The sequence below is a fragment of the Myxocyprinus asiaticus genome, chromosome 40, assembly GCF_019703515.2.
Source record: "Myxocyprinus asiaticus isolate MX2 ecotype Aquarium Trade chromosome 40, UBuf_Myxa_2, whole genome shotgun sequence".
Lineage (NCBI taxonomy): Eukaryota > Metazoa > Chordata > Actinopteri > Cypriniformes > Catostomidae > Myxocyprinus > Myxocyprinus asiaticus.
The window spans coordinates 36788933-36815958 of record NC_059383.1 but is presented as its reverse complement, the minus strand read 5'-3'; the positions used below and the strand labels follow the sequence as shown (position 1 = coordinate 36815958).

At 37.9% G+C, this 27026-nt stretch overlaps 3 protein-coding genes across 8 annotated transcripts in view; 1 reads left to right on the top strand and 2 right to left on the bottom strand.

Annotated features, from left to right (window-relative positions):
• Positions 1-4296: 4296 nt before the first annotated feature.
• Positions 4297-13654, bottom strand: LOC127430477 (60S ribosomal protein L28-like). The gene is made up of 6 exons (XM_051680278.1): positions 13634-13654; positions 12386-12459; positions 11817-11910; positions 5090-5213; positions 4679-4797; positions 4297-4441 (listed from the first exon to the last, which is right to left on the bottom strand). The coding sequence occupies exons 1-6, from the start codon at positions 13637-13639 to the stop codon at positions 4352-4354; spliced, it is 507 nt and encodes a 168-aa protein (XP_051536238.1). The 5' UTR covers positions 13640-13654; the 3' UTR covers positions 4297-4351.
• LOC127430476 (uncharacterized) lies at positions 12701-16700 on the top strand. Of its 2 annotated transcripts, XM_051680277.1 has the most exons (7): positions 12701-13016; positions 13208-13319; positions 14472-14584; positions 14691-14790; positions 14978-15105; positions 15206-15300; positions 15594-15767. In XM_051680277.1, the coding sequence occupies exons 1-7, from the start codon at positions 12923-12925 to the stop codon at positions 15633-15635; spliced, it is 684 nt and encodes a 227-aa protein (XP_051536237.1). In that variant the 5' UTR covers positions 12701-12922; the 3' UTR covers positions 15636-15767. The 2 variants fall into 2 exon arrangements, with proteins under 2 accessions (XP_051536237.1, XP_051536236.1); XM_051680276.1 differs by lacking the exon at positions 15206-15300 and having other exon boundaries at positions 15594-16700.
• Positions 16701-17173: 473 nt separating this feature from the next.
• Positions 17174-27026, bottom strand: part of LOC127430472 (protein transport protein Sec16A-like) — a 32745-nt gene continuing 22892 nt past the window's right edge. For 4 of the 5 annotated variants that reach the window (XM_051680267.1, XM_051680265.1, XM_051680268.1 and 1 more), the window contains 6 exons: positions 26885-27025; positions 26729-26814; positions 25365-25418; positions 24935-24994; positions 23935-24012; positions 17174-18219 (listed from right to left, as the gene is read on the bottom strand). In XM_051680267.1, coding sequence (XP_051536227.1) covers positions 18154-18219; positions 23935-24012; positions 24935-24994; positions 25365-25418; positions 26729-26814; positions 26885-27025 — 485 coding nt within the window. In that variant the 3' untranslated portion in view covers positions 17174-18153. The remainder of the gene's footprint in view (positions 18220-23934; positions 24013-24934; positions 24995-25364; positions 25419-26728; positions 26815-26884; position 27026) is intronic. The other variant, XM_051680269.1, reaches the window with a different exon arrangement.

Here is a 27026-nt window from a genome sequence, read left to right as displayed (position 1 = left end):
GATTATACTGATGCAACAGGATAAAACTCTCCAGTTATACTGCAGTATTTGCACATTTTCACTGATAATACAGCCAGCAATCACCATACACTGCGGTTTAAAGGGATAGTTCACCTAAAAAATAAAAATTCAGTCATTGTTTACTCACCCTCATGTTGTATTTTCTTCCATAACGATGTTATGCAGAATTTTTATGCTGCTTTTTTTCCATGCAACAAAAACATATAGCCCACAAAGTACAAAAAAAGCACAATACAACATCTAATATATTTAACCCGATCTCATGAAAATTCATACATATTTTAGGAGTTGGCTATTTCGTACGATTTCGTTCGTGTAAATTCATACGATTTCATCACGTGCAAATGCCAGGATGTCTAATGCGGAAGTAAGTGCGAGTTCGGGGCAGGAGGCGTTAAGGACATGCTTATTAATATTATGCCCTTACCCAAACCCCTTAGCTAAACCTAACAGATCAGTAGAGGGTGTAAACATGATAGGAAGCTGTTGTGTGACAGAAGCAAGTAATTGTCACGTATTAGATGGAACGATGTCCAGAGATGTCATTGGCTGTAGTGAAAGTCGTATGAGTTCATAGGAGTGCAGTGGTACAATATCATATGAATTAGCCAAATTTAGATAAGTTTTACGAATCCTTACGATTTTGCCGTGAGTGTAGAATATATTTCAAAATAAGATTTAAAGAGATAGTTCACTCAAAAATGAAAATTCTCTCATCATTTACTCACAGATGTGTATGACGTTATTTCCCCTGCTGAACACAAATGCAGATTTTTAGAGAATATTTCAGCTCTGTAGATCCATACAGTGCAAGTGAATGGTGACCAGAACTTTGAAGCACCAAAAAAAGCACATAATGTCAGCATAAAATTAATCCATTCAACTACAGTGGTTAAATAAATGCCTTAGAAGTGATTTAATAGGTGTGGGTGAGAAACTGATCAATATTAAGTTTTATAACTATAATTTAACTACTCCCTGGAGTTTAATTTTAACAATTTTTTCTGCTCAACAATGTGCAATAATGCTGATTTGCTCAAAATGCATTTTATTACGTTTGGGCAAAAGTTTTTCATAAAATATTCCATATATATGTGTGTGTATATATATATATATATATATATATATATATATATATATATATATATATATATATACATATATATATTATAATATAATATAAATAATACAATATCAAACATTTAAAATAAATCTGTCAAATAAGCGCTGTCTCTTTTTTGCTTGTAGACATAAAAAAGTTTTAAAATCTATTAAACAATTAAAAATTATCTGATGTTAATAAATGATAAACAAAAAAAGGTGTCTGATAATTAGCAGTTTAGGCCTTTCCATTTTTTTAAAAAACAATGATGGCTATATGGCTGAACCCAAAATTATGTATTAATAAGTTCCCTTTCTGCTGGTCAGAGTGGATTATGAGGGGGGTTTCTGACCTATATGAGAGTGGAGTGTTGAGATCTTTTGGAAATTTGGTTCAACATTTTGGGATTCCCAGATCTCAATTCTTTAGGTGTTTACAGCTGCGACACCTGCTCTGTACTATATTTAGGAGTAACACACAGCCTCCTAAAGCGGCAGATAATCTGGGAGTGGTGATTACTGCTTTTGGAAAAGGTCATGAGGCATCAGTGTATTACTCCCTACTAATTCAGAGTCTGGGGGATGGAGCTTTAACTTCTATCAAAAGATTATGGGAGAAAGATCTAAACTTGGTATTGGAGGAGGGAGTGTGGGCTAGGATTCTAAAAAACATCAAGTCTGCATCTAGAGATGCAAGGGTGCGCCTTATGCAATTTAAGATTTTACATAGATTCTATTGGACCCCCTCTAGATTGTATAGGCTTGGTCTAAAAGACACACCCACCTGCTGGTGATGCCAATCAGAAGATGGGGCCACAACCCATGTTTTTTGGTGGTGTGTTAAGATCCAAGAATTTTGGATAAGGGTTCAGAGTTTTATGTGTGATGTATTGGGCACTCGGCTTTCATTTTGCCCTAGAACCATTTTAGGCGATGGGGTGGTCATTAGTATAGGGGATAAGTACATAAGGAATTGGGTTCTAGCCACTGTTATGATCGGCAGACAGATTATTCTTAGGGGACGGAGGTCGCCTGGAGTGCCCTCATTTCGGGAGTGGTGCACGGAGATGGGCAGGGTTGAGGCATTTGAAGAAATATCATATAGAAGGCTAGGCAACCTGGGGGTATTTAATAGGAAGTGGGGCAGTAATTTGACCTTTTTGGAAGGTTCTCGGGGAGTAGCAGTGGAGAGAGATTTATAGTTGTAAACGTGTGTGATTATATATATATATATATATATATATATAAAATCAAAAGTAACAGTCAGTATCTGGTGTGGCTACCAGCTGCATTAAGTACTGCAGTGCATCTCCTCCTCATGGACTGCACCAGATTTGCCAGTTCTTACTGTGAGATGTTACCCCACTCTTCCACCAAGGCACTTGCAAGTTCCGGACATTTCTGGGGGGAATGGCCCTAGCCCTCACCCTCCGATCCAACAGGTCCCAGATGTGCTCAATGGGATCACTGGACATTCCTGTCTTGCAGGAAATCACGCACAGAATGAGCAGTATGGCTGGTGGCACTGTTATGCTGGAGGATCATGTCAGGATGAGCCTGCAGGAAGGGTACCACATGAGGGAGGAGGATGTCTTCCCTGTAATGCACAGCATTGAGATTGCCTGCAATGACAACAAGCTCAGTCCGATGATGCTGTGACACACCGCCCCAGACCATGACGGACCCTCTACCTCCAAATCGATCCACTCCAGAGTACAGGCCTCGGTGTAACGACCATCACCCCTGGTGAGACAAAACCACAACTCGTCAGTGAAGAGCACTTTTTGCCAGTCCTGTCTGGTCCAGCGAAGGTGGGCTTGTTGCCCATAGGTGACGTTGTTGCCGGTGATGTCTGGTAAGGACCTGCCTTACAACAGGCCCACAAGCCCTCAGTCCAGCCTCTCTCAGCCTATTGCGGACAGCCTGAGCACTGATGGAGGGATTGTGCATTCCTGGTATAACTTGGGCAGATGTTGTTGCCATCCTATACCTGTCCAGAAGGTGTGATATTCGGATGTACCGATCCTATGCAGGTGTTGTTACACGTGGTCTGCCACTGCGAGGATGATCAGCTGTCCTTCCTGTCTCCCTTAGGCATCTCACACTACGGACGTTGCAATTTATTGCCCTGGCCACATCTGCAGTCCTCATGCCTCCATGCAGCATGCCTAAGGCACGTTCACGCAGATGAGCAGGGACCCTGGGCATCTTTCTTTTGGTGTTATTCAGAGTCAGTAGAAAGGTCTCATTAGTGTCCTAAGTTTTCATAACTGTGACCTTAATTGCCTACTATCTGTAAGCTGTTAGTGTCTTAACGACCGTTCAACAGGTGCATGTTCATTAATTGTTTATGGTTCTTATGGTTTTTTGTGTGTGTGTGTGTAATTTGGCTTTGACCACAGGGATGTTTGTTGGGGGTTAGGGTGGGAAGGGGGAAAGGGAATAATGGGGGTTAAAAGTAGATTCTGTACGTTTTTCAATTTGATTTGTTGGAATCAATAAAAAGTGTTAATCGAAAAAAACCAAAAACATGATGGCTTTTAAATTCAATGTGAAATGGCAAAATTACCCATTTTATCCTCAGAAATAAAAAAATATCAGTTTAATAGATGTATCAATATCAGCCTTGACAGTACTTGATATCAGATCACAAAGAAAATAAGTGGGATAACCCATTCAAAGTTTAAATGTTTCCCTTCGTGTTCACAGTACATCTTTTTAAACAGTTGCATCATGTTTCATTAGCCTGAAATCATTTTAAGCCCTTTGTTAAAATTAATCTAATTGAAAGCCTTGTTAATCCAACAAACGTTAATCTGCTTTTGATCCTGCCCTGTTAAGGACCTTAATTTCAAATAACTTTATATAAACCACACAAACCAGAAACCAAGTAAACTCTTCATGTTTAGAATATAATAATTTAAAACATCCAAATTTACTTGTTATAAAGTTATAACTTCATACAGTATTTGCTAAAATTCAATCAAGCTCAAGAAACTGATTCGTTCAATGAAATGTTTAGAATATCCTTCCATTTGTTCATGTTTTATAGAAATATTATGCCTCGTTACACCACAAGTGACCTATAGTAAAGAACAATACAATGCTCTACAACTCCAGTTTCACTTTTAGGTAGATGTAATGCGTTTAAAAATGAGACCAGAGGCTACAGAATATTTGACCAAAAGAGCTTTTATTAAGTCAAAAGCTGTACATGAACTGTGTGAATTTATGAACTTTTGGTGGCCTTGGAACGCTTCTTGCGGACCAACACTGGCTTCTGACTCCTCAAGATGGCGCTAGTGCGTCTCAGAGCAGCCTGGAAGACAGAGATATAATAATCTACTAAACATCAAAAGCTCTGTAGTTTTATTCTGAAATGAGTTAAGAGCCCAAAATGATTTAAAACAAACAGCTTTAAATTTAGTGTTGTGAAGCTTCTTAACTAATGGATCTAGTGCATAACATACTGTAAACCAATAAAATGTAAAATACTTTCCATAATCACGTTAATGTTAACTGTCAGCACTTAAGTGAGCAGGTGAGGTTAACTCACCATGCGCAGGTCCCTCCTGTATTTATTCTTGCGGATGATGTTCCTGACGCTGGCGAGGGTGGCGCGAGAGTTCTTGTTGATGGTGATCTTCTCGTATGAGGTGGCAGGTTTACGCTGACCTGAAACACACAAACACACACATCACCTTTTAACTGAAGAGAACGCATCACACTTCTCAGACAAAAGCTAACTTGAAATTTATGAATTTTACTATTATTTGTAATTAGCAATCAATTTATAGCTGACAAAATATTTAATAGCACAGCATACAGTAAGAGAAAATGTACATTCACATACACAGAAATGTCCATGACTTTTTCAAGCTTGGAAATCACAATTGTAAAATTCCCTGATATTTCTAGGGTATCCATGACCATGTATATACATATATTTGATGTACTCGTCACTCACCAGCACGTTTCTTTAGGACAACGACCACACCTTTGCCATCAGCGGCTGGCTCGATGCCAACAGTCTTCTGGTGAATGAGACCATTGAAACGGAAAGCATTCCTGGCCTTCAGGTTATTTGGCTCCTGGAAAAATAAGAATATTCAACATCAGGAATCCAGAATGACTCAAACAACATACTGTCCCAAAACAATGATGCAAAAGTTCAGCCTAGATTTACCATTAATTTATCACTTACTATTCTGTACATACACCTGTACTTATAAATTTAAATTAAACTTTATAATTTGTTGAAATATGACATGAAAAGGCAACATTACCAGGATCGTTTGATTCATCTAAAACCATTTAAAACAGCAACTGTCTTATATTACTGTATAATTCAAATGCAATACATTTTTATGACCTCATATTGACACTAAATGAAATATTTGTACTTATAAAAATCTGACACACTGCAGGACTATTTAACTGAACTGCAAAAATGCAGAAAATTTAAAACAGTGAAACTCTTTACCTAAGAGAAATGGTAACCATAACTAAACTTTCTCATATACACAAATATTGTAACCTAAAGTCGTGATCAGTGTCAGAAATTAAGAGGACTCAAGGCAGAAATGCCACTGAAAATGACAAACGCCACTGAAATTTAAAATATAGCAGCAACAAATGCCCCAATAATGAATGCCTCTATTTAGGCCTAATTATTCATATTTTTGTATAAAGTGCGAGTTAACTAAGTTAATGCAAAGGAGGTAATACACTCCCAATCTAGTTATTCATAATAGGAATTTTCCAATCTTTTCATTAAACTCCATATTTGACATATTAGGATGACAACTTATATTTTCATTGAGTAAAAAGAAGCCCAATAAAAAGGTATAAAATTACCCTAAAAATTCATTCCAGGTGGCAAAAATGGCCCCTTAATGGAAGTTCACTTCACATGTGAATTAACCATCAGAGGCCCAGTGCATCACAACTGCAACATTTGTTTAAAACAATACAAAGCCTATTTTTATTTTTTTGAAAACTGTATAAAAAATTAATAATAATAAAAATAAAAATAAAACTATACATAGTAGCTGACACTCTGAATTGTATCAAAACCTTTTTAGAGGGTGGAAAGTGCCCACTGAATGTTCAGTGTTAATCACATCAACAAAATTTCTATAAAAAAGACAAGATGAAAGAGACACATCGTGACGATATTTAAAGGATTTTATGATGGCATATTTTTGTCAACCATATTCCTAGTAAAAATAATACTGCAAGATATAAACAGAAGAAACATCGTTCTAGAGAAACATCTGTTTACTAGAGCCCGACCGATATGGGATTTTTGAGACCGATACCGTTTTAGAGAGGGAAAATTCACAGATTACCGATATGGTGACTGATATATTAAATTTTTGAGCTGGAATGAAAACAGACTATGTGGATTTTTCACCGATTTTGCACGGATATGACTACGCAAAGGTACTCAGAAGGCTGATTTCTTAAATATTTTATCAAGGAATATTTGACATTATTGTTATACATTGTCAACAAATTCTAGAAATGAACACAAAATAAAGAATAAATAAAAATAAAATAAATAGCTAAATAAACATCAGGGGCCGGTTACACCAGCTATCTGTACGTTAAAACTTAGCCTAGTTGTGGCGTTAATGGGCACTAAGTCACAATTTGCGCTCTACTAAATATTTGACCATTGCACCATCAAAAGTTTGGGGTCACTTGCCTGAAATGTTTCTCATGATCTTAAAAATCTTTTGATCTGAAGGCGTATGCTTAAATGTTTGAAATTAGTTTTGTAGACAAAAATATAATTGTGCCACCATATTAATTTATTTCATTATAAAACTAAAATTTCATTCAAAAAGAAAAGTTTTTGAAATGGATGACTTGGACCAAATAATAAAGAAAAGCAGCCAATAAGTGCCCAACATAGATGGGAACTCCTTCAGTACTGTTTAAAAGCATCCCAGGTATACCTGGGACCTCAAGAAGTTGGTTGAGAAAATGTCAAGAGTACATGTCAAATTCTAGGCAAAGGGTGACTACTTTGAAGATGCTCAAATATAACACAGTTTTGATTTATTTTGGATCTTGTTTAGTCACAACATAATTCCCATAGTTCCATTTATGTTATTCCATAGTTTTTATTCTAAAATGTGGAAAAAAACAAACATTATAATAAAGAATGAGTAAGTGACCCTAAACTTTTGAACGGTAGTGTAGGTAGAATGTAACCCTACGTATAAACTAAATATTTAAGGAAGCCTCCCGACCAGGAGCAACTGATGGAATAAAAAAAGCAGACTCAATGACATCAATGAACTCATGTTTTGGTTGACAGGCATCAGTCCTTTTGACATATATGATGGTGTTTGCATTTACACTCATTTACATTTACGAGAGAGAGAAAAAAAAAAAATCATTTTCATGGACTTCACAAAAGTATGAACTGGGACCCCTCTTATAATTCCCAAATTGTTCTACGAGTAACGTGACTGCAATTAAAGTGATTCCAACATGGCATGTTTGGACCATCAGTATAGCAGGTAATAGACCAGGAAAAGTAATGATGGAATTTGTTTATCATCAGCATTATAAATATATTTTAGATTTTAAAAGTTATAAATTCTACATTTTATCAATTAATAGTAACTATGTTTCCATCCAAGTTTTGTTTTTTGTTTTTTTTTGTGACAAAAGGTGTAGCGCATCAAAAAGCTTACAGATATAGCTGATGGAAACGCAAATTATCGCTAAAATGTAAAAAATGTTAATGTCGATACATCAAATGTTGCGAAAAACTGGTTTGGAAACACTTTGTCGAGAAAATTGCCATTAACGCAAAAATACAGTGTCACATGACAGAATTTACCCCAATCGTTAGCCTGTGTTAATCATGACGACAGTATACATCCTTGGAAGCCAATTTAATGTACGTGATTATGGATTGATCTTAACGGCATACTTGCACAGATCCGATGCTGCAAACACATCTGCGTCATGACACTTCCAGGAGTGCCAACACAAATATCTTGTATCATGCACCTTTCATCGACAAGTGCACGGAGAACAAATGAATGGCCACTCTTTGCAATTAATTTAATCATGGTAGACATCCGTTTAAGTTGCTTTTCCACACCATCCAATACAAAAAACATATTTCTGTGCACAAGAAAGTTTTAAATGAAAAATAATTACAAAATACTAGAAGAAAAGCTTCAGTGTGCTTTTCTGAAACATTAACAGCCCAATTCTATTAAATGATTGTTTAGCTTACTTTTGAAAAAATGCTGACAAAATTCCCTGTATTAAATTAATTACCAAACGAAAAAAGCATTAAAAAATATTTTTTTTTTTTTTTAAATAACCAAACGAAAAAATTCTATTGTTAGGCCTATATACTTGCTTTTTCTTTACACAAACTTCAATTAGCCTTACCCTGTTCTGTAGATGAAAAAAATCGGCTGAATGACATTATCAGAATGTTCTTCACTTTTTTCAGAACTATTTGTCCAATGCTGAGTTTACTTTCAGAAAAGGAGCTTTTGAACGTTTTAAAACATTTAAATATTTTAATTCTAACCCTCTTTACCTCGGATCACATTTGCTGAGCTTCTTCAGAAAATGTAAATTGCATTATGACACTAAAATTAATTTGAGATGACAATCAAGTTCAGTTGATCATTAAAAGTTGCTGGACAAATATACGGGACATAATGCAGTTGTGATTGCAATGCTTTAGATGATTGTTCAAAATAGCCGATTGAATATCAGGAATGTATCATATGTAAACCCTGATATTACACTGCATCAGTTTTTCTTTATAAGCTGTGCACACAGCATATACACATGGATTGATGATCCTTATACTAAGACTGAAAGTTTCCTCCACTACTTGGTGCAGGTTGCCAGCTTGAACAGGGCCATGACGATTCACTTTCGGGTCGGAACCTGCGTTAGGCACAACATCAGGACCAATATTACAGTCCTATCAGAAGGGCAACTGCTCCCTTTTGATTGCAATTCCTCCTCTTCTGACTGCATTTATTTGAGAAATTAAAATGACAGTAAGCTGTCTAATTTCAATTAATTGACTCAATACACTCCACATTTTACAAAGACTTTGTGGGGGGGAAATTAGGGACATCTGGGAGGCGAATTAGCGATAAACACATTTCTGTGTGGAAACGGCTTAAGGGCAGATTTCTCTTGCGATAAACCAAAACTTATGCAACAAAGTGTTTTAAGCATGAAATGCACACCATTTTTATCGATAAAAGCCATTTGAATGGAAACAGGCAGAAGACGGCAAATTCCACAAAAAATCTTATGCATTTTCACTGTCGATAACAAAACAGCATGAAAAGTGGATGGAAACTAGGTTAGTGTCATGAAATTGCAGATATAATTAATGATGATATAATTAAAATAATTTTTTATCTTTGCAAATATTTTGCTTTGAGATTATATTCATTTGTTTGACAAGCGCTAAAATGGTACTGTCTCTTTAAAACAACTGCACTTCAGAGTGAGTGTCTCACAGACATGTTTTTATTGCACATTAATGAGACTATAATGAGCACGGTTTCTTTATCATATCAGCACTATGTCTGACTAGAACAAATGTTTCAACTTTTTAATGAACAACTGACTGTTAAGAACAGTAAGGATATTAAGATACATTATTCGATTAAATTTGATTGCTTGGATCCCGTCTTTGAAGGACACACGGTAAATCGGGCCCTGTCACGTTACACTTGTATGTATAGACAAATGCACTAAAAGGGAGAATCTTGTGAAAGCAGTCTGTGGTAAAGTTTAACCAAAGTCACAGCTGACCCCATTGAATGCAGTGTAAATGTAACTTTGGCATATCACGGCTTAACTAAAGCGTTGGTGACATCCATGCAGCCAATCCATGAGGTCAGTTTCCTTCAGAGAGTGCGTTCATGCGATAACAAGTAATGAAAGTTTCTCGCCACTACACAACTCAATCACTGGCCAGTGGCTAATGACAGATATTTGTCACCTAGCACCTGACAACACAAAGCACACACCTTTGTTTTCTGCCCGCCTCAAACGTCACATAAAAAACTCCAAAACAAACTGTGGTTGGTTGTTTTTCCATGTCGGTCCGATGGACCCTTTCAATCTTGGGCGGTTCAAATATGTACGCTGTGAGCGGGAGATATTGCGAATATAAAAGATGTGTGGAAAAGTAATGTGTTCCTCAGGCGTGCTTAATATTTATGAATTTTTCATGTTAATTTCAAGCACTTTTTAACAAAACATGCCGATTTTCCAGGTATTCCAGTACTTAAACTTCTAAAAGCTAAATTCAAGCACTTCAAGGACCTTGTGCGAATCCTGATTACAATATATACGTAATATTACAACTTAAATCTACACAGACAGTGAAGCGAATGAACAGCTGAATTTGAACTAAATTATGCAGTAGACGTGTTATGTGTAACTTGCGTTGTGTTTCCATAAAAACACGCTACAGTAGGGCCGTTTCTGAGCATATGGGGACCCAAAGCGAAATCCTACTTGGAGGCCTCCGCAGTCAACCCCCACCGAATCACTTCATTCTCCCTTCCCTCTTGGGCCACAAGGGGGCCCCCTATACCTGTCTAATTGGGCCATAATAGACGCCTGACCCCACTTTCCACTGGCACGTTGTGGGCGAAGGTAAGCGAGTGATTTCAAATAATTCCTATGGAAGCTGAGCGCCACGCTTGCCAGATGGATTGTGGGATTGACAGTAGCGTGGAGCAAGCTGTTTCCTATTGTTGTAAGCGGCTTTGAGCAGATTTCTTACATGCCAGTGGAAATGCAGCCTGAGTCTTGTAGCTTTTAGTATATTTAAGAAAGGAAAAAAAAAAATAATCTTGCTTTGCTGGGCCCAAAGTGCCCGCTTATAGCTAGAAATGGCCCAGCGGAACATGCAATGTATTATAAGTCTCTTGTGATGAGGACCATTCATTAACCCTGAATCGGGCTAATCAGCCGGGAGGGGGATAAAGACGAGCCGGAGGCACCAGTTCGAGAGAAAGAGACGCAAGCAGCCGCGTTGTGTGTGTCTGTGTTCATGTTTGTTTTATGTTGTTTCAAGTTGAGTTTTACCATTAAATTTTATGTTTGCTGTTCAGCCGGTTCCTGCCGCCTCCTTGCCCGTCCTTTATCTGTTACATCTCTAAAGCATGAAGAATCCAGAATACAGCAGACAAACTTCTAAAGAGCAGCTAAACCTTCAGTATATTCATTATAGAACTATGCTATTATATCAGGAACAGTTTTACAGTATATTGTACAGTCTATTTGTTTGATGCATGTTTAAATTAAGAAAATGCTTCTAATTTTGCTAAATGTTTGAATATTTGATTACATTTCGGTCGGTTTCAGTTTGAACCACATTTCTGTCATTTTGCACATTAACAAATGTTACGTTGATTTAAATTCTTAGCCATAAAATTACATGACAAAATATTTCCTAATTTTAAAGAACATTTTTGTCAAACAAACTGCTAACACTGTGAATGTCACAGCCGGCTAAAGTCACACAATCCACTCCAGCAAAATACACTTCCAAAATACAACATCAGTGTCAATGCTTTATTCTCTGAGAGATAAACATGCCTAATTTACTGTAGTGTAAACCTAGTCATTTCACAACACCAGTGTGTAGTGCAAATGCAGTAACTTACAGTGCTGTAGGTCTGTTTGTTCCTCTTGATAAGGAAACTGGAGGTGTTCCTCACAACCATCCACTGCAAATGAGACGATGCCATATTGACTGTCCTAAATTAAAAACAAGACAGATCACGTTATATCCAAAACACAATTCCATCACAATTTACTTTCACTTAAGTCACACCATGCCTCTTTCAAGTCTGTATCCAATGATACAGTATATACTAGTTTCTAATTAGTGTCCATCACCAAATCAAACTCACTAACAAAAAGCTTCCCAATAACAGCAATGTTCAGTTTTCTTCTACATCAGATGCGGGGATAAAAACAGGCTTTATTTCCCGTCTAAGCTGTGTGTTTTTAACAGTGGTTAATGTTGGTCTCACTTAGTAAAGGCCTCGCTTACAGATATCAGCCACTGTTATGTAAATATCTAACAGTTTATGAACACAACATCGGCTTTTTCAGTTCCTATGCGACTTATAACACATTCGATGCACTTCAATGCACATTTAATGCAGAAACGTGAGTTTTAAAGTCTTTAATCAAGGGTTGAAAATATCACACAAGACGACCACGCTACCTTTTCGGCAGAGGAAGAGAGACGGAAAGGAATGAGTTCCGGTTCCGGTGGAGCTTACGTAGATTCTTCCGCCACTGAATGGATTAGTAACATTTAATTTCAGGGTGTAAAAAAATATAGAAATATATTTGAAATCAGTTTAGAATTAATTTATTGATTTGAATCACTATTTAGGCAAGAATAGGTTTTAAAATGTGTTTTTATAAAAGGACTATATGTTATTTTTCATGGCGAGTGCGGATGAATATTACGCGCGCAACCGCATGTGATGAGGTATGTACACGTCACTCACTGCGTGTGTTCTACGTCATTTTCATGCGTTCTCTGACCACCACTATCACAACAACAACAGCTCTGAAGATGACTGCTGTAAATACATTGTTACGATTCATAAGATAAGAACATTAAGGACAGTCAAGAGATGTAAATAGCAGCAGTGTTTTATATGTAACAAATGTAAATAGATGAAACTGTTCTTTTGCTCTGTTTACGATGATTAAATTATTTAATAGATAGTCTTCATAACTTAATGCTGCAATGATGGAGAATGATGACGTTCTAGAGACTCTGGGAGAGAAACTGTATGACGTGATTTATCCCAAATACAAAGAGATGACACCTAAACTTACAGGTGATATGTCTGTCTGTCTATCTATCAGAATAGAGTAGAATAGAAAGCTATTTGGCTGGCCTAATGAAAATTATTGTAGGTACAGCTATGCAACATACAAGAGACTGTGTGAATGTGGTAATGTTCACTATTGCATAAATGTACAGTACTATGCAATATACAATACTACAGTTTTATCTGTCTGTCTGCAGGTATGTTACTGGAGTTGCCGACTAGTGTTGTAGCTCAGATGCTGCAGGATGAACCTCTGTTGAATAAAGCACTAGAGAGAGCACTGACAGCCCTCACATCATCTGACAATAGGTAATACACACTCACACAAGCCATGAAAATAAAAACATGGCAGCAAATCTGTAGATACACAAACACACACCATGAGTATGTCTGGAATAGCATACTACTTGTTTAATTTTTTCAGTGTGAATGCGGTGCACCTTATGCAAAGTTTCTGTATGAATAAAAAAACCTGAAAGAGCTACTGCAACTGTGAAAATAACCTAAAATGCACTTTTTAACATCTCTTCCTTGACTCGTTATTTGATCAGACTATCAAAATGACACAGAATTGGATTAAAATCTAAAAGGAATAGTTCACCCAAAAATTAAAATTCTCTCACCCTCATGCCATTCCCAATGTGTATGACTTTCTTTCTTCTGCAGAACACAAACAAAGATTTTAGAAGAATCTCTGCTCTGTTGGTCCATACAATGCATGTGAATGGTGACCAAAACTTTGAAGCTCTAAAAAACACATAAATATAGCATAAAAGTAATCTACAGTATAAGACTCCAGTGGTTAAATTCATGTCTTTAGAAGCGATATGATAGGTGTGGGTGAGAAACAGATTCATATTTAAGTCCTTTTTACTATAAATCTCCACTTTTAAATGGCCCTCCTTAGTACTCTTCTTTCCTAAGAGTTTTTCTTATTTTGTTTTTGGCGATTCACATTCTTTGTGCATATCGCCACCTACTGGGCATGGAGGAGAATTTATAGTAAAAAAGGACTTAAATATTGATCTGTCACTTTTGAAGTCACTGGGTCATTGACAAATTAGATTGTCCGTGGTGATAAACGTAATAAATCTTTAAAAAAAAATCTAGTTAACACACACATATATATTTTTTTAATCATGTAATGTGGCGCAACCATCAAGATATTAAAATACTTTCCTTGCACTTTGAATACCTTAGAGTGTATGCAACTCAGTATTTTTGAACAATTTAATAGATCTTGACAAAAAAATTAGCGTCACACCATTGACCCAACTGTTTTTAAGATAACTGGACACCACTCTCAGAATTAAACACAACATAAGACAACAATGAGGCATACTAGTATTTGAAATGTCAATTCATTGCATATTGCTTACAGTTTTATACTATTTGTTTTTATACTATGCAGTATGCAAGTACATAACCTATTCTAGACCTGTTTTATATTTATCTTTCTAGTGAACCTCTGTCTCAGACTGAAGATGCAGCATCCGTGTCCTCCGACTCTTTGGGTGAACAGCTGTATGACCTTATTGACCTATACAACACTGGACACACACAGAAAATAACAGGTAAATCAGTCCATCCTGTGTTCAATTAGTCCATCACTGTGCAAATGGCCTAATCAGGAAATTCAAAGTGTGTTGTAATAGTAACGTCACCATGACAACTTTGCAGGCATGTTATTGGAGCAGAAAAAGGAGGCAGTCCTTCAGCTTTTGTCAGATCCTACACTTCTCAAAGAACAAGTCAAGACTGCCTTGAAAACTTTGCAAGAGTAAGTGTCTTTGTGTTTTGTATTTGCAGCGTAACGCTACTACCTATCTTTTAGAGCAGCCTTTGTGTTGGGAGAACACCCATGATGCCTTAAAATACTGTCTGGGAAGGCAGCTCACTAGATTTTGGAACAGAGCTATGATCTGAAGCTTTCAAACTTGCTGGGTCATTATGTTCTCTTTATTCAGATGTAGGCAGGGTGACGAAATGACAGATGTGAGTGACGGCTCCGACCGAGAGGAAGTGGAGTCCATTGGCGAGAAGCTTTTCAGTTTTGTACAGCATTTAGACCCCGCCCATTGTGCTGACATCACAGGTGAGCTACTCATTTGCATACAGGATGCATGACTTGATAGTGTCTCTGCATATACTCTGTGATATCTACGGCTATGTAAAACTTGTGTGTGTGTGTGTAGGGATGCTACTCGAAATGGATTCAGGAACTCTGCAGCAAATCCTGTCAGATCGGTCAATGTTGGAGGTTGCAGTTCAAAGGGCAAAAAGTGCACTGGTAGTTTAACCAAATATACATGCACATGCTTTCTTATCGATTTGATCTAGAATGATTATAGCAAAGCATAGAGATGCGCAATGCAACCAATTTCCTACATACCTGTCTCTCCTATCAATCTGTGGTCTCTTTCTTCTCGCATTATAAAATATTTCAACCGAATCCAATTATTTATTTATTTAGTAGTCGTGTAATCAGCGGGAAAATGTACAGTCAGCCGGTCAGCCCTTTAGGGTTTTGAAGGTTTGAAAACGACAGAAACTGAAATGGTATTTTTCTGTCTTTGTCCACAGGAGGGCGATCGAAGCCAGACATGCACAGAAGTGCCAAAATGAGGCCTGTGGATACTACAGACCATGTGATCTGGAAAACTCAACAGGATTATCAGAGAAACTTAGTACTTTGGACTCTTGATATTGCTGTATTACTTGCACAACTTAAGATAATGTTTACATTTCATTTTGGGGCTATTTGCCACTTTTTGATAGAGAGTTCACAGGAAATTATTGTGGAGAGAGACGAGAAAGTGCATCAGGATATGACGCAGGCCGGATTCAAACCTATGTTACCTGAAAGAGCACCACAGCCAATGTCTTGAACATTAGGGTGGTTGCAGCGTGAAGCACTTACATGTTTCCATTGATCATGGTATAAATATTGGTGGGGTTGTTCTTGCTTTTGTTATTATTGAGGGGTTACCTTCCCACATCCCCCCTGGAATCTACAGCCCTGACCACAGCGCAACACGTCTAGATGCTTTGGCATTCCACAAGCACACTTAAGACGTTAATTACATTCTCAGATAATTTGTGTCATAATCAGTGATCATTAAATGTTTCCATAAAACTAAGGTTGCTGCTGGAAGAGGTATTAGGGAGGCCAGTGGGGGGGGGGGGGCTCACCCTGCGGACTGTGTAGGTCCTAACGCCTCAGTATAGTGACGGGGACACTATACTGTAAAAAGGCACTGTCTTTCGGATGAGATGTTAAACTGATGTCCTGACTCTCTGTGGTCATTAAAAATCCCAGGACAATTCTCGAAAAGAGTAGGGGTGTAACCCCGGTGTCCTGGCCAAATTCCCCCCATTGGCACTTACCAATCATGGCCTCCTAATAACCCCCCTCCATTAATTAACTGTATCACTCTACTCTCTTCTCTCCACCAATAGCTTGTGTGTGGTGAGCATACTGGTGCACTATGGCTGCTGTCGCATCATCCAGGTGGATGCTGCACACTGGTGGTGGTTGAGGAGAGTCCCCTGTTCACTGTGTAATGCGCTTTGAGTGTAGTGTCAGAACAGCACGATATAAATGTAACGTTCATTCGTATGTAATTTGCATTAAACAATATACATCTCTGTAAATAAAGAATGCAAATGGGATTTAGTGTCAGGTTTTAACATACAGTGTTGAGTGTTATTTCCCTCAAATTCATTTCAGTTTTGTATGAAGGGGGTTGTAATTGCTTGTTTTGATTACATCCCCCAGAATCTACGCCCCTGATCAGTTGACGTATTGACTTTTGAAGTCGGAAGCATTTAATGGAACAAAAAAATATATATTTGCCTGTGTATAAGACGCATCATCAGTATTTTGATCCATTTTCTCAACTTTAAGTAAAATAGCATATAAATGGCCTAAAAGCTAAAAGAGGAGAGAAAATCCATGCACATCCAATATTTCTTCAACAGATGTTGCGTCAAAGCATAAAATATCAAAGTGCAAGATCTCTCTCTTCACTTATACTAAAAGCTACATGAAAAAGTAAAAGCTAAAAAAAACTCCAATTATGATGTTCTAATATAAATTATACCACTTTTGATCACTCATTTGGAAACAAACATAATATGCAAATACACACATGTAAAACACATTCTGAAGTGTTAAAGAGCTCAAAAATATCTTTATTATCACTTTATCAAGAATTGTACAGTCAATTTCTAAACACACTGGAAAAGTCCAAGCTTCCTTCAAACAGAGCCGTCCAATGGAATTACAAAACCCCGCTGTTGCCATGGAAATAGGACCCCAGAACGAGCGAGGAATAATTGTGTGTTTAACGAAACATGAAAATAAACAATCAGAGAGTGAGATGAAGCCAGGAAAATAATAAATGATATTTTATGAGCAAAAACTGCCAACACGCAAATGATCACAAGATTTGGTAAATCATATAAATATATGATTATTCGCAACTGGCATAATTAGGGACTCTATCAGAAAGTAGACATTAGAAGAGATCGGTTTGCTTCGCACATAATGACTATGCTCGCACAAAATCATTGTGATACAGATCCTGTCCGTTGATGGCGAGTCCCTTTCGACCATTTCTTCTTGACAGGAAGTTTAATAAATATCTAAAACATTCTGGTACGTTGCGCTGTTCCCATGACAACAGGCCAGACCGCCCTCAATAACATGCACTGGCTGCCTTCCATCAACAAGACACGCCCACATTTCCTCCCCATACACGCGTTCATACACACTCACGCACATACACCCTGCTGAAATGAGTAGACTATACTAAGAAAAACTACGCAGGGCTAATTCGCAATATTGCACTTGTGTTCACACTGCTCATATGTGGAGGAAGCGTCGCCTGGTCCATGTAAACATCACAATGGGTAGATCGCAATGGGTACAATAAGTCTAGAGGGTCTGTTCGGACCAGATCCATCCACTTGAATGTCTGCCCAGATGGGTAAATGATGATTATGTCAGCGACGGCTATGACAATGTTATTTGGAAGGCTGAGGGCCAGATGGCAGTTCAACTAGGAGTCCAGGCAGAAACCAAACTTCAGTCTGATCTGGTCTAGAATTTGATTAATTATCTAGAAATACAGCAATGATGTTACTTCAGTGTTGGGTACCCTCTCTGTCCCAACCGACCTTGTCGAGCACGACTTGGAGGAACAGACTGAAACAGAGAGAGAAAACAGACATATTGATGAGATCACATATTGTATAAAGAACTAAAAAACTTCCATCAAACTCAGCACAGACATTCAGGCTGTTTAGGAAAAGTGTGTTATGTCTTTTCTAACTGATCAGACTTACGGTTTACGCACAGCAGACAATAAAAAAAGAAAAAAAAAAAAAAAAAAAATATCGGGAAAAAAATCCCATAGACTTACATTGACGGAATGCGTGTTTTAGTTTATTAGTTTTAGTTTATTTAGTTAATTAGTTTAAATGCTCAGACAATGCTTTGTCAAGCCAATATCAAAGTTTATCTTGACAAACTACCTATCTAGTTACATTTTGGAATCTTGTCTGGCTTTAGAAGACTTAGAATATAGTAGATGAGTCGTATGGACCAGACAGAGGTCGACCGATATTGGATTTTACCAGTACCGATAACTGAGGTGGTGGAAACAAGCCGATAACTGATTAATCAGCCGATACTTATTAAAATCAATATAATGAATGTGTAAAATGTTCTTAGTCTTTACTGTGACCTACGGCCCAAAAATAAAGTCTACAGTGCATCCGGAAAGTATTCACAGCGCTTCACTTTTTCCACATTTTATGTTACAGCCTTATCCAAAATGGATTAAATTCATTATTTTCCTCAAAATTCTACAAACAATACCCCATAATGACAACGTGAAAGAAGTTTGTTTGAAATCTTTGCAAATTTATAAAATTTAAAAAAAAATAAAAAATCACATGTACATAAGTATTCACAGCCTTTGCCATGACACTCAAAATTTAGCTCAGGTGCATCCTGTTTCCACTGATCATCCTTGAGATGTTTCTACAACTTGACTGGAGTCCACCTGTGATAAATTCAGTTGATTCGACATGATTTGGAAAGGCACACACCTGTCTATATAAGTTCCCACAGTTAACAGTGCATGTCAGAGCACAAACCAAGCCATGAAGTCCAAGGAATTGTCTGTAGACCTCCGAGACAGGATTGTATCGAGGCACAGATCTGGGGAAGGGTACAGAAAAATTTCTGCAGCATTGAAGGTCCCAATGAGCACAGTGGCCTCCATCATCCGTAAATGGAAGAAGTTTGGAACCACCAGGACTCTTCCTAGAGCTGGCCGCCCGGCAAAACTGAGTGATCGGGGGAGAAGGGTCTTAGTCAGGGAGGTGACCAAGAACCCGATGGTCACTCTGACAGAGCTCTAGCGTTTCTCTGTGGAGAGAGGAGAACCTTCCAGAAGAACAACCATCTCTGCAGCACTCCAATAAATCAGGCCTGTATGGTAGAGTGGCCAGACGGAAGCCACTCCTCAGTAAAAGGCGCATGACAGCCCGCCTGGAGTTTGCCAAAAGGCACCTGAAGGACTCTCAGACCATGAGAAACAAAGATTGAACTCTTTGGCCTGAATGGCAAGCGTTATGTCTGGAGGAAACCAGGCACCGCTCATCACCTGGCCAATACCATCCCTACAGTGAAGCATGGTGGTGGCAGCATCATGCTGTGGGGATGTTTTTCAGTGGCAGGAACTGGGAGACTAGTCAGGATCAAGTGAAAGATGAATGCAGCAATGTACAGAGACATCCTTGATGAAAACCTGCTCCAGAGCGCTCTGGACCTCAGACTGGGGTGAAGGTTCATCTTCCAACAGGACAACGACCATAAGCACACAGCCAAGATAACTAAGGAGTGGCTATGGGACAACTCTGTGAATGTCCTTGAGTGGCCCGGCCAGAGCCCAGACTTGAACCCGATTGAACATCTCTGGAGAGATCTAAAAAATGGCTGTGCACCGACGCTCCCCATCCAACCTGATGGAGCTTGAGAGGTCCTGCAAAGAAGAATGGGAGAAACTGCCCAAAAATAGGTGTACCAAGCTTGTAGCATCACGTTCAAAAAGACTTGAGGCTGTAATTGGTGCCAAAGGTGCTTCAACAAAGTATTGAGCAAAGGCTGTGAAGATTTTTTTTTTGTTTTTTTATTTGTAATAAATTTGCAAAGATTTCAAACAAACTTCTTTCACGTTGTCATTATGGGGTATTGTTTGTAGAATTTCGAGGAAAATAATGAATTTAATCCATTTTGGAATAAGGCTGTAACATAACAAAATGTGGAAAAAGTGAAGCGCTGTGAATACTTTACGGATGCACTGTACATGAGTCCAAAATGAATGAAAAAACAGATGCAGTTTATCGTGCAACCAAAAGCCCAATAAAAACCACAAAAAATTAAAAAAATAGGGCATTACGCTGGACTTTTAACTATAAACAAGGCCAAAGTACACCAGGGACTCTTATTTTGAAGTGTTTCTGCTCTCAGCTGCTAACAGAAACTGATGAAGGAAATAAAATACGTACTCTTACAATCATTTACAACGTTTTAGAATATAAACACTATAAAGTAGGCTAAACATTGGTATATAGCAAATATGAGCAGTAATCACTTGTCATAAATGTACTGTAATTCTGTATTATTAAACATACTTTTTTCCTTTTGTCTTGAGACACCTCAGTCAAAATGAACATGAACAGAACAATCAATAAAGGTTATTTAAATAAACGTTAAATAAAGTTTAATAATAATGCACAATAATGCTTCATGTTTTTTTTGTTTTTTTTTTTTTTTTTTACATAATAATCATGCATTGGTCCCTAAATGCTGAGGAGACTTAGCTCCGTTACCGTGCCCTAAATGTAAGCATTCACCAGGAGATTCTTCGTGTATTTTTAGCCTATATATTCACCAGTTGATGTTTTTATTTATATTCACCAGATGTTAGAGATGCGATATACAGTACTGAATGTGCTGATGAGGCACGGCCCCGTCACTTTTAGCCTACACCTCAACTGAATTTCGGCTGACATTAAAATATGCGCACTTCCGGCACACACATTTATATTAGTATAGCATGGGAATTGACTGAAAAGAAGTGACTAATAGCCGCTTTGAATCATTGATTTCCTGTTATTATTATTATTTTTAAATCCCCTTTTCTCCCCAATTTGGAATGCCCAATTCCCACTACTTAGTAGGTCCTTGTGGTGGCGCGGTTACTCACCTCAATCCAGGTGGCGGAGGACAAGTCTCAGTTGCCTCCGCTTCTGAGACAGTCAATCAGTGCATCTTATCACGTGACTCATTGTGCATGTCACCACGGAGACTCACAGCATGTGGAGGCTCATGCTACTCTACGCGATCCACACACAACTTACCACACGCCACACAGAGCGAGAACCACTAATTGCGACCACGAGGAGGTTACGCAATGTGACTCTAAACCTCCCTAGCAACCGGGCCAATTTGGTTGCTTAGGAAACCTGGCTGGAGTCACTCAGCACACCCTGGATTCAAACTCATGACTCCAGGGGTGGTAGTCAGCGTCAATACTCGCTGAGCTACCCAGGCCCCGATTTCCTGTTCTTGATAGATAATAATGATCAAACTGATATCTCAAGCAATCTATAGGTCAGGCTTCAGCAAATTTAAACAAGTGACAGGCGCCTAAGAACCTCGTTTCATAAAGCTTCGAAATTCTAATGAACCATTTGTTTTGAATCAATGCTTCTGTGCATGTATCACACACAAAAAAAAAAGAAAGTAAATTCACCAGCAGGTGTCACCAGTGTGTGAGCGCTTCAACAAGCCGATTCATTTACCGAAACAATTGATTCATTTTACTCAAAGCTCCGAAATGCTTTAAGATTACCGTCATTTCTTCAAACAGTATCACACCTAACTTCAAGGAACACTAATCTCACCCAGGGCAACTACAAAATAAACCCATGTAATAACATTAAACAGAACTTAAAACATAACTATAACCCCCAATACATTTTAAATGTCAATAACACTCCCAAACAGTCCCCATAACCTGCACAGATGTATCTCATTAATTATGCAATGACAGCCAATAGCAAGTCCTAAAGCATTAACAACAACAGATGTTAAAATACATTCCGGGTAAGGGCTATAATTCGATGTAGTTTTAGCATCTGATATTCATTTAAATAGTTAAATGTGCCAATTGGCCCTTTGCACCAAGAAAAGCGAAACAATTCAGACATCTGATCGATCCATCCAACCACTGATCTACAAAAGCCCCGGAACCTGAATAAAAAAGCCAGAAATGAATGAAAGTGGATGAGGGCGCACTGGCTAGTTGTCACTGCCATTCTATGTTGTTTGTAGACGCGTGTAGAACCATAAGGAGATGTTCCGTTATACACAAGTCCAGATGTTTATGTAAGTAGTTATAACTTGCATTATATGACTTATATGATAGTCGTAGAATGGCCATATACTCTTTGCACAATGTTATCAAGCTTATCAAGTAAAATAACTGTTTTAAAACCTGTGGGTTTCGTGTTATTCATTTATCAAGAGGGAAATTTGACTTAATTCACAGTAAGACAAGACTGATATCGAAGATCAGTCTTATAGTCAGCAGAATTAGACAAAGTAGGATAATGCACAAATATTGCTTTGTATCCTGTTATTGGGGATGAGATAATAACTAACTCTTCAAGCCGTTTTAAAAACGGTATAAAACACAGGGCATTTTTTTGCTTGTGTAACGTTGTTGAATGCAGACACAAACAATAAAACAACTGTCAAACAATTTAAGACATAAAAAAGAGGGAACCATACACAAGAACACGCAGTTGAACCAATACAGTGTTCCAGAAGTATCCGAAACTGAAGAAAGCTGCCACATTAAAGATACGAGTGAACTGTGCAATGACAAGTGTACAGCCAGTCTCTCTCTGTGCCGGGTGGCGCGGAAACATATTTGAATCTCTTAGTTAGATTATGTCAGCATACGAACTGTGTTTGTTGATAAATAACTAGTCAGTCACCGTGATTTGACAATGTTGGAAGCTGGTCTGTTATAAATTGGCTATATACATTATTTATTTATTTTTTTATTATAAATTGGCCATATTGACTATGTAATGCTGTTGTGATGATGTCACAACCAGCTCAGTTTTCTTAACTTAATGCAACTTAATACCAGGTGGAAACGGTGTCATAGAGCATTGTAACTGAGCAAAGACTCTTGTCACCATCACTGTTTATGGACTAATTCGCAATTATTGATGCGAAATGTTGTAAAAAAGACGCAATTACAACTGACATGTGATCGCTGATGATCTACAACTGATGAATGATTTACTATTGATTAATTAATGCTCATGCAGTATTTATTAGCCCACATGACAATGTTTACTTTATAGTAGTTCTATTGAAATAAATCACGTAGGATTATTTTGTTACCCTTGTGTGTTTGTGTGAGCTGGAAGCACAGAAATTTCGAAATTCCCTCAGTCCCTGATGTATTTTGGGCTGGTTTATAATTTAAAGTCCCACATTATGCACCAAATCTTAGTTTTTTTCTGGTTATTATTGGGATTTTGGTTGCGCACCAAAAATACATCTGGGATTTTACTCATTTTGCAGTCTGGATATCTGTCCACTTTAGTTACCGGTGTTGGCAAAATCCATATTGGTTGACCTCTAGTATGGACTACATTCTATAGAATATAGCAGCCTGACATTTTACTTGATAACTCCCATTGTGTTTCAAGCATCATGGGAGTGAGTAAAAAATGACAGAATTTTTATTTTTGGGTGGACTATCTCTTTAGGGCCGTGGTATGTACATTTTTTTTATGTAAAAGACAAGAAATTAGGCATACCTACCTGTGCAAACTGAGAGGGGTTATAAAATGTCACGCCCCCTGTGGGCGGAGCTCCTTGCGCTGGCGGCTGACTGGGAACCTATGAGAATACAGCTGTGGTTAGCAAAGGAACAGGAGAGCAGCATCATCACCCATCTCCATGGATACACATACTACCATGCGCACTGAAAGTCATGATTAGCATGCGGCACTTGATTGGTTAATATGTGCAAGCATGCACCAAGAAGGGGGCGGAGCCTCCGTCATCAGCACGCCTCCCTCAAATCCAAGAGCCCTTTGTATTGGCCCGTCAGTGATATCAGGCCTGCTGCAAACACAAAAGGTGTCGTGCTGGAGGTGTGGCTACAGGTGTGTGACGTTAGAAGCGTGCAGGTGTGTGTGTGTGTGTGTGTGTGTGTGTGTGTACACTAACTTGCTTTACTCTGTAGCATTTGCAAGCACTGCATAGTGCTCTTATTTCATTACAGTGTCTGGAAAAGGGTGTGAATTGTTGGGTGTGTATGTGGTGTCATAATTCACCCCACAATCATGTGTAAAATGATTAATTACCAATTCATATTACTTTTAAGACAATTTAGCACATTTCCTCTAAGTTCTCAGGATCATAATGCATTCTGGACATTTACTCTATTTTTGGTGTGTAATTTCTAATATTCTCAATGGCGATTCTCATTCATTTTTACTGTAAAAAAGTAGTTACACAGATTTTGTTTTAAATAAAAATTAGTGCAAGTTACCTAAATGCAGTAAAACAAATACTACCATGATGTATACATTATTTACAATATAATAATTGATCTTTTGTTTTTTGTTGCATTACATTATTAAAATAAAATCATGTCACGATGCAAAATATCTTAATGGTCTTAAAAATAAGCTTTGTTTTCTTTAAGCAAAACATTGTTTGTTTATTTTTTTTATTTGGATTTGGGGGTGAAATATGACCCAGACAGTTTTTGTGATATGCATGTTTGTTTCAGATAAAAGCCATCTAAAAGTACCTGATTTAAGTGCTGACTCACTTCTCGAGACAGAGAACTCATTGAGCTAGAACGAGACAGCTAGAACAGTAGGAATAAACCAAACAAACAAACAAACCACAATCCTAAATTAATCTCATGCAGTGCCATTTTAAATCACAATTTGTCAATCATTAAAGTACATCTCAATCAACGTTCTCCATAGCGATGACACACCTTAGTAGCCAATCAGAGCATGTGTAGGTCTTTAACAGGCATTCCCACTTGCACACATTCATGCGCTTTGTAGCATGTGTTACAGCATTTGAGGTTATAATCAGAGCCCGTAATCATTAAATACAGACACCAGATCAAGTGTGTGTGCCATAATAATTGTTAATTCATGGGTGAAAGAGCTAGGCATGACAGGATGAAGTGGCTTTGAGAGTGGAGTGTTAGAGGATGATCTGACCTCTCCTGATTGGGTTCCCTCTGGACCGGGAGGCAAAGCATTCGGATTAAACATCTAAATAGAAAAAACATCTCTATTATAATCCATATGTATAAAATTATGTTTTTTTTTGTTAGTTTGATGGTTGAGCGTGGGTCCAAATTTAAAGAAATAGTTCACCCATTTACTCACCCTCACGCCATCCCAGGTATGTGACTTTCTTTCTTCTGCAGAACACAAACGAAGATTTTTAGAAAAATATATCAGCTCTGAAGGCCCATACAATGCATGAATGGTGATCAGAACTTTGAAGCTCCAAAAAAGCACATAAAGGCAGCATAAAAGTACTCCATATGACTCCTGTGGTTTAATCCATGTCTTCAGAAATGATATGATAGGTCTGGGTGAGAAACAGATCAATATTTATGTCCTTTTTTTACTATAAATCTCCACCTTTGACCAGCCCCAACTAGTAGGTGGCTGAATGTGAAAGTGAAAGTGCAGATTTTCAGTTTAAAAAAAAAGGGCTTAATATTGATCTGTTTCTCACCCACGCATATCATATCGCTTCAGAAGACATGGATTAAACCACTGGAGTTATATGGATTACTTTTATATGTCCTTTTTGGACCTTCAAATTTCTAGTCACCATTCACTTGCATTGTGACGCCAACAGAGCTGGACTATTCTTTTAAAAATCTTCGTTTGTGTTCAGCAGAAGAAAGAAATTCATACACATCTGGGATGGCATAAGGGCGAATAAATGATGAGAGAATTTTCATTTTTGGGTGAAATATTCCTTTAACGCTTAGAAAATGCAAAATGCAAGTAAATTCGGCTTATAGTACAGAAAATAAGAGAATAAAAATGTACAATATACACGTTAAAATGTAATTAATAAAATAAATCATTAAATTTGCATGAAACAAGGCTGGTAGATATTTAACTAAAATAATAGTAAATAGCATTATAAGAATGACCTTTTATGGCATACGCAACATGAGCAAATGAAATGATTGTGGTTCAAATGGTCAACTGAAGAGAAACATGTCTTCTTTTCTTTTCCTAATAACTCCAGAACTCTGTGACAACATATGCTACTAAGCCTCCAAAACAAATAATGTAAGGAAAAAAAAATACAAATTTTACTATTTTGTGGTGTTTCATCAAGGAAAATTTTGTTAAACAACACATTTATCATAAGGACAAAAATATATACTTTATGACATGTAAAATACAGCTTCATTACTGGTATAAACTCTTTATGATGAAGAAATACTCTCAATTAATATGCCATTGACAGGCAAGACAATACATTTTGGACCCGGTCTGTGTGTGTGTATGTGCGAAATTATGGTGCAGGACAAAGTGTGTAATGTGTGTACCTGTGGTACAGTGGCACCAGTCTGCTCTGTATTTTCCCCACTGGCATCTGGAACACTTCCTTCCATTGGCTGCTGCTCATCTGGTGCTGAAAAGAGCAGTGTTACACTCCACACAAAAACACACTGATATGCACAAACATACTGATGTACACACACCTGCGGCAGGTGTAAAGAGGTTGGCTGGCATTGCCATGGGTGCGAGAGGAGCAAACAGGTCAGCAGGGGGCGGTACTGCAGCGGCAGGTTTAGAGCCTCCACGCCCAGGATTCAACACGTCCACATAGCGACCCTTAGTGCC